The 13,337-nt window shown below is 41.4% G+C and overlaps 1 protein-coding gene across 1 annotated transcript; it reads left to right on the forward strand.

Annotated features, from left to right (window-relative positions):
* Positions 1-1,596: 1,596 nt before the first annotated feature.
* On the forward strand, positions 1,597-11,879 carry faah2a (fatty acid amide hydrolase 2a). The gene is made up of 11 exons (XM_017710201.2): positions 1,597-1,969; positions 4,165-4,247; positions 4,349-4,485; positions 4,897-5,106; positions 6,485-6,604; positions 6,717-6,852; positions 7,125-7,242; positions 7,327-7,446; positions 8,498-8,606; positions 9,776-9,964; positions 10,366-11,879. Exons 1-11 carry the CDS (start codon positions 1,781-1,783, stop codon positions 10,593-10,595), a joined length of 1,641 nt encoding a protein of 546 aa, XP_017565690.2. The 5' UTR covers positions 1,597-1,780; the 3' UTR covers positions 10,596-11,879.
* The last annotated feature ends 1,458 nt before the right edge of the window (positions 11,880-13,337 follow it).

The raw sequence follows: 13,337 nt of genomic DNA on the forward strand, positions 1-13,337 counted from the left end.
TTATATCCTGCATGGTACTTTTATTTTTAACAGTGTATAAAATTTAAGATGGCTTTTATTACATAAACTTAAAGGGAAAAAATATTCAAAATCTGCAACCTTACTATATATAAAGGCTAGACTCTCTAAGCTTTAGCCTAAACACCACATCATTCTTAAGTCATATGTTAAGTCTGAAGTCACTGTTGAAAATAATATAACTAAATTCCCAAAAGAAAAAGTTTAAAGGCCAAAGTAAAGATGTTAAAAACAAATGTTATAAATCTCGTATAAAATCATAAATATGGAGCAGTTTACAGAGGTTAATGGAATTGCATGAACCACATGTAAGTACATACTACTATCTTTCTGCATTTAACATGTGTTACTGCTCAAAAGTCCATCCTCTATCTCAGCCTTCAAAACCTAACTCAAAACCCACCTCTTTCCTCAGTGCTACTCCTCCCCCTAACTTCTCATCCTGACACAAATGCCATTCATTCTGCTGCTTCTGGCCTCTTATCTGCCCCCTGATTTGAATCATATTCGAATACATTACGATGACTTTTGTTTTCTGCCCTCATTTGTTTGGCTGGTATTGATTTCATGGACTTTGTAAAGCAATCTTTACTTTAAGAAAGGCTCTACATACACGAAACATAATTATTAACATAATAATTAAAAGTGCAAGCAACAGCAACGTAGTCCAGGTGCTGTCATCAAGAAAGCAGAACTTATAACTACATGCACAAGTCTATCTCAGGTTTGCTGCAGCATTTTAGGAGGACAGGCTCCCTCTACTGGGAGTGCCTGTCATTGTGAGAGAGGCCTTCAGGGTAACATGTTTATCAGGTATTTTGCCGTTTAGCCAAACTTCACGCGCTGATATGCATGTAACTGATATATGAGGTTCACCACTGGAGATTATGGAAGGTCGGGATCATGTTCTCTGTGATATTGACTGTCCTGATGGAAAAATGCAGGAAACAAGCTACAGATGTAAAAACGTATGAAAACATTATGATGCAGAAATATAGCTTAACTGCATAGCTTATGAAATGTTATAGTTGATTATAAAGGATTACAACGTGTTATTATAAAATTGTTTTTAGTCAAATAAAAAATATTCGCCTGTTTTCAAACACTTTACGTGTGTGGTAGGTTTATTTATTTATTTCATTGATCGTGTAAATAGTTCATCTAATGAATTCACTCAAGTCTATTATCCAGTAGTAAGAATTGCTACACCGAACTAAATAGAATTGACAAATAGTTTCCTCAAAAAAATAACAAAAAAAAATTAAATCAACACGTTTTGCTATCAATAAATTTGCGTAACTATCACATATTTTTTTTTCTTATTTTTTTTTATGTATGTTTGTTTGTAGAATGAAATGAGCTGATGTCGGAGGAGCTGTAGGCTGAATAGGTGGAGTGATTTTTTGTGACATCACAAAAACAGTGAATTCGAAAGGGGCTGTTTTTGCTGCTTCCACAATGCGCCGTATAGACTGAAGAGTGAATGGATCATTTTAAAAGTTTCACAGTGATTACACTCTACATCAAGTAGAGACTATTTCACAAAAAAAAAAACAAGAAAACACTGGTTTCCCACCACACAGGCCCTTTAATGAAAGTGTCACCGCTCTGTTAAAACTACAGACTCCTGCGAGTCACTGTAAGGTGCGCTTCGTTGCATCAGTTACACTGGGCTGCACGGTGGGGGCAGTGAAGGGTCGGTTGTGCTGTATCCCGTGTCGATGCTGAACCGGCGCCCTGTCGTCGTCGCTGTCCGCTCGCCATGGCCATGACGCGGTTCGAGAGACTCCTGGGTCTCCTGCTCCGAGCTGCTGTGAGGGTTTTCCTCGCCGTTTTTGAGTTGTTTGCGCCTCAGCGAGGAAGCGCTGAACAACCCCGACTTCCTCCCATCAGCAGCCCGCTGCTCAGGGTCCCTGCCATACATCTCGCCCGGCAGATTCGCCGTAAAGAAGTAAGCTGCGAAAAAACGGAAATACAATTAAACCGTTTGTTTTTTTCACTAAAGAAATTACGTGTACGTTTCACTCGGTAAACTTCGTTTTGGGCGTTGTCAAAAGCCCCATTTTGGCAATCACTACTCTGTTTAAGGAAGAGAAATAGGCTAGCAAGGTGAAAGGCAGTGGGGAATTATGGGAAATGTAGTCCTTGCCTGGTCGTAAGCTCTTAGCACTTTGACGTTTCAACACAAGGCTGAATGTGTAGCGGCTGGAACAGCAACAGTGGATTAGAGAGGCTGAAGTAAGAGTGTTTAACACGGGGAGGGAGAACTTAATTCAATAGTATGTGACCACGTGTTTGTGCTGAACTCACGCTGTTTGGGAGTAAAGGTCAAGACAGCTGAAGAAATGAGCGGCTATTGTTAAAGGCTTATCTGTTAATTCTAAGCTCGTTTTCAATATGTAGGAGCATTTTTCAGCCGCTCTGGGCAGGTTTTCAGAAAAGTGCATGACCTTGGGGCCAAATGAATATGTGCAACATTGGCAGTTCAATCTAGAACAAGAGAGAGAGGTTTATTAGAAGCGCTCTATTGTTATCTCTATTGTTATCTCTATTGTTATCTCTATTGTTATCTCTCATACTTCTTATTCTTCTTCCACACTTTTCTGCAATTAATACAGCCCAAGCTGCTTAACGTACAGACTACATTCAAACTGCGCTTCAAAGGTCTCAGCTCTGTGGCTTGTGCTCTGTATGTTTGGAGCCGATCGGATTGGTAGTTTTTAATAAAATTAAGTTTAAAAATGAAAAACCTCCCATAAGAATGAACGGCGGAATGTTCAGAACTTCAGATTCTAGCTGACATCGATGACGTCACAGCAGGCCACTCAGTCTCACAGACACAGCCGATCACGCAGGGAATCTGCTTTAAAATCCTTAAACTTTCACCCAGAAACTCCATTTCAGTTTTAAATGGTAGAGAAACTCGTCCTTTCTGAAAGCTCAAAATATCTCATCACTTTATCAATTAGCTTTAGAGTTATGAGTGTTTGTTTGGCACTAGGCACAGAAAACTGCCCCATTCACTCCCATGTAAATTTCTCAAAATCAGAATCTGCTTATTTCAAGATTTTCTTTGTGTTTAACTCGTCATAACTCAGACATTTTCTCCTCAATACACACAACGTTACACCAAAAATAATCCTCAAGGGGTCTAATCTCACACCATCTATCCGGTTAAGCGATAGAATGAACATTTCCCGAGTTATGACTGTTGGTTCAGAGGGTGCAAATCGGACTCAAACAAGGCTTCTCCACTAAGAGCTGCATAATAACAGAGTGACAGTTCATTTGAATGACCCCCCCCCAAACACATACATCTCTCCCTCTCACACACACACTCATACACACCACGCACACATGCATATACCTAAGGAGGTGTTGTTCACCTGAACAGAAACACAAACACTTGCAGCTCTTTTCAAGCACGCTTGCAGTTACTTCAGGACATGCACATCTCGTTTATACATGTAATTTTTCAAATCACACACGACGACTCCTTGAATACTGGGTACAGTGGTAATTCTTTGAATGAATCAGATGAAGAAAGATTAAGATAAGAGTAGGTGTTATAATTCAGGTTAATCAAGGCAAAGCAGGTTTATTTGTATAGCACTTTTCATATACACTGGCATTTCAAAGCGCTTCACACAAACACAAAATAAATGGGGGGTAATATTAAATTATAAAGCTTGTGATGTTCTGAGATGCAGCACTTCAGAAAAGCATTTGCAAAGACAGTTACAAAAAATAGAATTAAAGTGCTAAAGATAAAAGACAATAAAATAAAGGAAAAATAAAATAAGGGATTAAAACAGTGCTAGGATACAGTGCAGCACTAATCAACTTTAAACTGGACCGAAATATGGCTACATTTAGAGCATATCTGATCTTGTCTGGGAGTTTGTTCCAGCAGTTGGCAGCATAATGACTGAATGCAGCCTCAAGCTGTTTGCTTCTAATTCTGGGCGCTTCTAACTGACCAGTCCTTAGTGATTGGAGAGGCCTATTGGGTTTGTATACTAGCTTCAAGCAAGGGTTAAATAGCCTATCTTGCGTCATGATGAACAATCAAGAAGTATTCACTGCTGAGATGCATCAAGAATGATTAAGTCTGCCGTACAGATGCTGAGGTTTTCTGTTCTTTAGGTAACCAGTGTTGAGGTGGTTCAGGCCTACATTGATCGTATCCAGGAGGTCAATCCACTAATCAATGCTTTGGTTAAGGACAGGTGAGTGAGACACAGATGTCCGCATCTACAGTTGTTTAGGATTTTTGTAGTCTGTCCTTTTAATAAGCGCTTTTCTTTCTCTGTTGCTCTCTTTATCTCAGGTTTGCTGCAGCACTTCAGGAGGCAGCGCAGGTGGATAAACTGATAGAGGAGGAGACTGGAGGGGAGGATGTATTGGAGGACAGGCTCCCTCTCCTGGGAGTGCCTGTCACTGTGAAGGAGGCCTTCGCTCTGCAAGGTATCCACAGTGATATGAAATGAAATGAAATGTAATGAAAAATACGTGCAAGTCAAAACAATGGAAGGCAAAGATTATAATGTATTACACTAGTATTCCTCTTTTTTCGGTCAAAGTGAAAAATCTTAATCGAAGTAATTTGAACATATTGGAGGTGAAAGTTGAGATTTCGTGATTCATTGTATGTTTCCTAAAGAAGTCTTAATCAAATCAAATTTGTTGGTCAGAGTTTTTCACCTACGCAACGATTAGGTTTATTTTTTTTTATATATTTCCTTTATTTTCATTCTTTCTTACAGGTATTTTCTCTCGCTGTACATGGTGTAATAGTGTGGCATGATGAAAACCATTTTTTCTTTTTCTCACTCTTGTCTCTCTGTCTTTCCCCATTTCTTCTTCCCTTTCTATTAGGCATGCCCAACTCAACTGGACTGCTGAGCAGGAGGACAGTGATTTCGGGGGTGGACGCCCCGTCTGTGGCTCTGTTGAAGAGAGCGGGGGCGATTCCTCTGGGTGTGACCAACTGCAGTGAGCTGTGCATGTGGCTGGAGTCTCACAATCACCTGTATGGCATCACCAGGAACCCCTACAACCTCGGGAGGATAGCAGGGGGCAGCTCTGGTAGGACACTGTCATATTGACATATCATGGACTGGAGGTTAGGGAACCAGCCTCGTGACCGGAAGGTCGCCGGTTCGATCCCCAGGGCCGACAGCACATGACTGAGGTGTCCTTGAGCAAGACACCAAACCCCCAACTGCTCCCCGGGTGCTGCGGATTGGGCTGCCCACTGCTCCAGCCAAGTGTGCTCACTGCCCCCTTGCGTGTGTGTGTGTGCGCGCATCTGTGTGTGCTCACTAGAGTGCATATGGTGTTTCACTTCATGGATGGGTTAAATGCGGAGGTGAAATTTCCCCATTGTGGGACTAATAAGGGTCACTTAATCTTAATTAATCTTAATATACATAGTAAATTAAGAAGATTAGAAATGAGCAGATCAGAGGGACAGTGAAGGTGGAGCAGTTTGGAGATAAAGCCAGAGAGGCCAGGTTGAGATGGTTTGGACATGTGTTGAGGAGGAATAGTGGATATATTGGGCAAAGAATGTTGGAGATGGAGCTGCCGGGTAGAAGGAGAAGAGGTAGACCTCAGAGAAGGTTTATGGATGTAGTGAAGGTGGACATGGAGATGGTTGGTGTGAAAGAAGAGGAGGCAGTGGATAGGGCAAGATGGAGGCAGATGATTCGCTGTGGCGACCCCTAAAGGGAGCAGCCGAAAGAAGAAGAAGAAGATATATAATAAATTAAGCAGTGCAGGAACACTGAGTAATGATAGACCCAGAAGGTCAATTAATAATAATTAATAAGCATTAAAAAATGCATCAGACATGCGGCTCAGAATGAAGTTTTCCCCAGTGTTGATTCTTACTACTAATGAGTGTCTTAACAAGTTTCTTAAGCATCTTTCATATGTGAGCTTCCCAAACCTAAAGCTTTCAATGATCAATTATCAGTATCATGTTTGGTATGTATGCCATTATTGATGTTTTCATGACAATACCAATTTATAAACAATACATTTTTTTTCAGTACCTTCTTTTTAATTGCAAAGAATGGCAAAAAGCAGAAAAGAGTGCGAGTTGCAGGAAGAGGGCATATTTATTGATTGTGATGGACTAGACTAAAGAAGAAGCACTGGTGTTAATAACATGCTTACAGAATATAATTTAGGCAGTCTAGATTTTGGAACGAGCATAACTTGGCGAATGGATGTTAAGATTGTTTCTAATGCAAATCAATATTACTCTTTTGATTAATGAAAAATCACAGCAACTGTGATGTGTTTACGAGTGATAAACAGCTTCAGTGTTGTTTTCATTACTGTTTCTGTCACTCATGTGGTCAAACAGGATTTGAAAGTGAAAGTGCATGTGTTCTCTGGCTCTATTCATACCTTCTCCTTATTTCTCTCTCTCGCGCTCTCTCTCTCAATTCCTCAGGGGGAGAGGGAAGTATAATAGGAAGTGGTGCTTCAGTAGTTGGAGTGGGATCAGACATTGGGGGAAGTATTCGTATTCCTTGCTTTTTTAATGGCATATTCGGACACAAGCCAACATCAGGTAATGTGTGAGAAACCTCTATAATTTGTGTAGGTAATGCAGAATGTTACAGTACATCCTTAAAGTGTGACCATTAATAAAGTGCTGTGTGTTTGCCTGTGTGTGTCTTCAGGTATAGTCAATAATGCTGGACAGCATCCTCCACCTTCTGGGCAGCAGCCAGGTTTTCTGTGTACTGGCCCCATGTGCCGCTATGCTGAGGATCTAATGCCCATGCTGAGGATCATGGCAGGACCAGCTGCAGAAAAGTAACTTACAGCCACTACAGTTAATAAATGTTTAATTAGATTTACAGTCTGATGTGTGTGTATATATATATATATATATATATATATACACACATCAGATGTGTATATGTAAAATAGAGAGAGTGAGACAGAGAGATGTCCTGATGCATCATTTCCTAGTGAGTAAGTTTAGTCAATGCATCCTCAGTTCATTCAGCAGCATGGTCAGCTGTAATATGGACTGATGAAGCAGCTCTCCTCAGTAGCACTGTGTATTTTTCCCCTGGCTGCAGATTATCCCTCTCTGCTGAGGTTGACCTGAGGAACCTCAGGTTCTTTTCTGTTCCTCATGATGGAGGATCACCGCTCCTCTCTCCGGTAGATCCACAACTGATTCAGGCTCAGAAGAAGGTATGCCTGTGTAATTGGTTCCTTCCTAAAGCTAACAGGCTTCATATAACAACCAGTTTCCTATAACGTGTCCCTGTATTCCAGGTGGTTGAGCGTCTGGAGGCTGACCTTGGGATCAAAGTTAAAGAAGTGCGTATCCCTCAGCTGAAATACTCCTTTCAGATTTGGGGAGCCATGATGTCCTCGCCTGGCAAGGATGGGAAGGTACTGCATGTGTGTTTGTACACTTTCACAATGTTAACTCTGCTGAGAAGAGTCAGTAAAACAAGGTCAGATGGTCTTGAATATCCTGCTTGCTCAGTAGCTCAAAAAATATAATAATGTCATTTTTGGGATTCGCGTACGCTCCCGTTTTTGTTCATTCGCCATTACAAGAAAAATGGGAAATTAGCTACACTTCATTTTCATTTTAGGCATTTGGCTGACGCTCTTATCCAGAGTGGTTTACAATTAGATCAATTCTCAATAGGCAAAGGCAGTGTTAAGAGTCTAGCCCAAGGACTCTTATTGGTATAGTGTAGGGTGCATATCCTGGTGGGGGATTGAACCCCAGTCTACCCCAGGCAGAGGTGTTACCCACTACACTAACCAACCACACTTCAGTGTTTTCATCCTAATGCTTCGTTCATGTTTGTGGGAGACAGATGACAGAAACTGGGTGTTCTGTCGTTTTCTTGTTGAATTTCAGATGAATTTTCAGACAAAAATAAGAGTACAGAGTAAATAACCAGTCTACACTGCTGAAGCTCTTCTCTGATCATTTCATCCACTTTTGCTGGTAATGCTGTCACCATGCCAGCATTTCCGTGGCTTCATGCTGCTGATGATTGCATGCTGCTATGAAGCGCAGAATGCCAGATTTTGTAATGCAAATGTGTGAGCGTAGCATAGGACACAGTGTAATATACTATTTCATTCTAACATAAAATAATCCAAAACAAAAAAATCCACGTCTGCACATCCATGGTGGGCTATAGAATGTACATAAAAGCTTAAGGGTATCACTGCAAACGGCAGACTCTACAATTGGGTGTTGTCACATCTTGAAGGACTGTGGGATATGAAGCAAGTGGAATTTAACAAGCCAGTTTTAATACTGACTCAGTTATTTGGAGGGGTATGAGTTTTGGAGGAAGAGGGGCTGCATGTCTCCAGTCAGTGGGAAGCAGTGGGAAACTTTGAAAAAAAACTGGAAATTAAGGTGGGAAAATGAAAAATCATGTGGCTACTTGAAAACTGATTTTTCCTCTTTCAGTCTCCTACTACATTTGCAGAGCTCATGGGTGGAGGAAAGAGGGTGTGGCCTGCGTGGGAGCTGTTCAAATGTATGCTAGGAGTGTCCCCTCACACCGTGGCTGCTATAGGTTTGTATCTCTGTGTGTGTGTGTGTGTGTGTGTAAATGTGTTGGAGCTTTAATTGGGTCTCACAATTTGAACCGAACCCCAGTGCAGCCTGAAAACATTCTGCCCAACCAAGTCCAACTCGACTTACAGTTTAGAATCAGTCCCAACTGTAGGCCCAGCAAAATTTTGTCCAAAACTGACCAGTACTTGCAGTACTTCGCTAATAAGGATGAGGGATCTACAACATAAACATGTCTATTTCAGTTACTGTCCAAAATGACCAGCTAAGTTTGTAACAGTAATGTTGGTGCAGTAAAATTATGGTAAATCTGAAAAGTTTCTGAAAAATATATTGGGAACTGTTTTGCCTTAGATCACCTCGCATGTACCACTCTATCTTTTTAAAGAATAGGTGTTAGTCGAAACCTTATCCTGAAACGGTCATAAAACAGTGTCTCGGATATCAGGCAGTGTATTTGTTACTGTTTTGTGCAGTATAAAAAAAATATTAGTAATAATAATAAAATATATTATTAGAAAATAATTTTAAAATGTTATTACTAGTAATTGTAATGAAAAGAAGAACATAATGATAGAATATCTAACATTTAATTTTCAATGAAGTCAGTCTCTCTCTCTCTCTCTCTCTCTCTCTCTGTCTCTCTCTCTCTCTCTCTCTCTGTCTCTCTCTCTCTCTCTCTCTCTCTGTCTCTCTCTCTCTCTCTCTCTGTCTCTCTCTCTCTCTCTCTCTCTCTCTCTCTCTCTCTCTCTCTGTCTCTCTCTCTGTCTCTCCTCTCTCTCTCTCTGTCTCTCTCTCTCTCTCTCTCTCTCTCTCTCTCTGTCTCTCTCTCTGTCTCTCTCTGTCTCTCTCTCTGTCTCTGTCTCTCTCTCTGTGTCTCTCTCTCTCTCTCTCTCTCTCTCTCTCTCTCTCTCTGTCTCTCTCTCTCTCTCTCTGTCTCTCTCTCTGTCTCTCTCTCTCTCTGTCTCTCTGTCTCTCTCTCTGTCTCTCTCTCTCTCTCTCTCTCTCTCTCTCTCTCTCTCTCTCTCTCTCTCTCTCTGTCTCTCTCTCTGTCTCTCTCTCTGTCTCTCTCTTTGTCTCTCTCTCTCTCTGTCTCTCTCTCTCTCTGTCTCTCTCTCTCTGTCTCTCTCTCTGTCTCTCTCTCTCTCTGTCTGTCTCTCTGTCTCTCAGGTCTGGCGCTGGTGGAGATGTTTCAGAGCTCACAGCCGTCTCAGTTTATCCTGCAGCAGAAGGAGAGCCTGCAGAGAGAGCTAGAGGAGCTGCTAGGCACAGATGGAGTGCTGCTGTACCCGTCTCACCCTCAACTTGCCCCAAAACACCACCAACCCATATTCACCCCCTTCAACTTCTCCTACACAGGTGAGCCCCTAGTTTTGTTTTGTTTTTTATTCACCCATCCTTTTGAGCTGGGGAGCTCAATTTGCGTTTTAAGGGCTGCAGCCCTGCATCGTGATTTCCCTGCTCAAACATTCAGCTAGATCCCTTCCAGACTAAAGCTGAGCACCCCATGTTTAGTGACTGTAGACTTGTATGACTGGAATTAAACATAGTCCTGGATTACATTTTCCCTGCAATGCAGATTCTCCTTCCAGAATGCTGTGTAATCTAGGGCTAGGCTTAATCCCTGACCAGTAAACTGACCCTGTATACATTACTATCATTTACCCTCCTTTTACATTTGCTGAGATCTTAAATATGTGTCTTTCCGTCTTTCTGTCCATCTATCTCCTTGTTCTTTATTTGTCTCTGTCTTTCTGCAGGAATCTTTAACATCCTGGGCCTACCGGTAACCCAGTGTCCACTGGGGCTCAGTGTGGAGGGCTTGCCACTGGGACTGCAGCTTGTGGCAGGAAAGCTGCAGGACCGGCTCCCTCTGGCCACTGCACTGTACTTGGAGAAAGCTTTCGGTGGCTGGAGAGACCCAGGCGACAGAGCACATACAGCAGAAAACACCTTGAATACCCCAAAATCCAGCAGTAACGCCACATAAACCTTACACACAAGCTAATATAACCACTCTAACTACCCAAAGCTTACAGTTAAATGTGTCTTTTACACATTGATGAGTGTTCTGTCCACATATGGCATTTTTGGAAGCTTGTTCATCAGCTTAAGACAGTTTTTTGTGCATTCGGTAGAGCACAAACTTTAGCTACTATACTGTTGTAAGACAATTCAATATAGGCTTAAACGAGCACAATATTCAAATGGGGAGTATTTACCTAACAGCTATACCCATTTCCTTGAACCTACTACTAGAAGCGCTGTTTAGCAAAGCAGAGTGGAGCCCTGCCGCTGGGGTCAGGTTCAGATCAGAAATATGTCGGGGGGGGGGGCCATGGCTTCTCAAAGCATTTGGCTACATGTGCTCTGAATGCAGGGTCGCTCTCTTCTCCGTCATTATGGAATGTAATCCGGTGAGTTTGTATGCAATGTTGCCAGATTGAATAGCTTTCCATGCAATTGGGCCGTTTTTAGTTGGGGCGCAATAGGATCAGGCCAGAAGTTTGGGCTACACATAATATAATGCCATAACGTCTTTCCATGCCCATCAAAATACTGACCAACTAAATTGCATCCACTCCTATTTAGAGGATGCCACGTCCCTAGTATGTGTTCCATGTGTGAATGTTTTTAGATGTTTGTTTTTTTTTTATCTTCCATTTGTGAATGGTTTAATACCACTAAGACTACTAAGCTTTAATATAAGCTGTTACAGTACTTCAAGATGAGCAAATTCTCACCTCAGTCTACTCAAACACTTTAATACCCCTTAAGAGGGAAGTACACAGTTAGCACACAGTGTGACTGTGTGATATTTCAGGACAGATTTCTTGCACGATTGAATTGAATTCAGCATTTTCTGCTGATAATGGCCCAATATTGATACCAGGCATTGAATTAATGCATTGCTGATGCGTTACAATGATTCATCCACTGTTGCATCATTTTGGTTGTAAACAATATTGTGAAAATCCTGAAGTGTTTAAAATTTAAGGTGTTAAGCTGTTTAATAGTTTGGGCAGGTTTTATGGCCTTCAGGTGTTTTTTGAGCAGTTTGGAAAACATTCAACCTATCTGGCAACCCTGTATCCATGTAGATGTGTGGCATAATCAGACGTCAGGTTGTTTTCCGCAAGTGTGCTGATGTGTTTGCCAGTGCCGCATATCCAGTTCTGCTAAAAGACATGCTACATTGTCCTAGAGGAGAGGTGTACCAACTTTCACCCTTGACTCTGCTGATGAGGGCTATGAATAAAATGGTTAAAATGGTTTACCTTGTCATTTATGAAAGAGTAATGTAGTTGAAAAATGACTTCAATTCATAAAGCAAAGTGTTGGGCACATCCACACAGGCCAGTGTGTGCAGTATATTGTCATCCTGCCTTTCTGAATCAGTTGTGTTGCCCTGCTGTGTCTCTTACAAATACCTATCAGAAGCATATGCTGGGAGACCACTGAGTGTGACCACTGAGTGTTGTTCCTACAGTAACAAAAACATCTGTGACTACTTCTCGCAAATGTTAGTGCTTCTAATTAAAGAGCCACAGTGAATCTGCTTCATCTGGTGGAGTGACAAGATGACCAAATGACCGCCGCAGTAGGCACTGGTCTTAAAGATCCAAATGCTTGCCTGTTGATAGATTTCTGAGCTTTCAGTCAGTACAGTCTTTTCTTTAGCATAAAAAGTGGGTTAACGATGCAAAAACAGTCTAAACGTTCTCTATTGCATAGATTCATGTAATAAATCCACGCATGTCTAGGTGAATAAACACGGCATATGTCTATTTAAAAAACGTTACTACTTGATTGCTCACATTTATTTTCAGAATAGCGATGACACATGTGGAGAAAAATAACTACGTTACCACGGCGATGTGCATGCGTGTGGTACGTCCTACCTCCGAGGGAAATTTAAAACTTTTGTGGCCTAAAGTTTCATTTAGACAAGGGTGAAATAAATGATCCAAAATCTTTAAAAAAGTAATAAAATATTCAGAATTTTGAGACTTTTTAACAAAAAAAAACCCCTCTGGATTTTTCAGTCAGTCAGAAGTTATGGTAAATTTAGTGATGAGTGTGATGTAGCATTATTAAGCATTTTATATAACCTATAACCTGTTTCACTTTACTCTGGATTAGACTGTCAGAGCTGATTTCCAGGTTTATTTAAGAGTAAGGCAATCTAGAACTCGAAGTCGAAAAGGAAAAGCAAAGGTGTCAAAACAGATTCAGTTAAAAAGAACAACAAAGAAGTATAAAAAGTCAAGCAAAGGTTTAAAATACAAAAAAAAAAACAAAACAATGCAACAAAACTGGCAATGCTCTGCGCTGAAGTGCTGTGTTTGGGGAGTGTCTGAGGTGAGGCTGATTGGGGCACTACTAAGATGCGGGGGGCATGACCACATCAATTTGTGACGTATTTAAACATTTAAACAAGTATTCGGGAACGGAAAACTCTGGTGGCCAAATGGGGGATTGCTGGCAACTTCTCTTCAAGATCAAGGAGTTGCAGGACGACCTGAAAGCAGCAGAACCGACGTTTACAGCTAGAATAAAAAGCATGAATTGCAGCACACTCATCTCTATTCCTGCGCCCCAGGGAAACCCCTCTGTTACAAAATCTGAAGAAGCGAAGGCGCTAGCATGACGTGGTCAATCTCTTGACCCGATTCCCATTGAGAATTCTCAGAGAGCCCCTTGTAATCTTGGAGAATTGAAGGTGGTTTGC

The sequence above is a fragment of the Pygocentrus nattereri genome, chromosome 5 (genome assembly GCF_015220715.1).
Source record: "Pygocentrus nattereri isolate fPygNat1 chromosome 5, fPygNat1.pri, whole genome shotgun sequence".
Taxonomy (NCBI): Eukaryota; Metazoa; Chordata; class Actinopteri; order Characiformes; family Serrasalmidae; genus Pygocentrus; species Pygocentrus nattereri.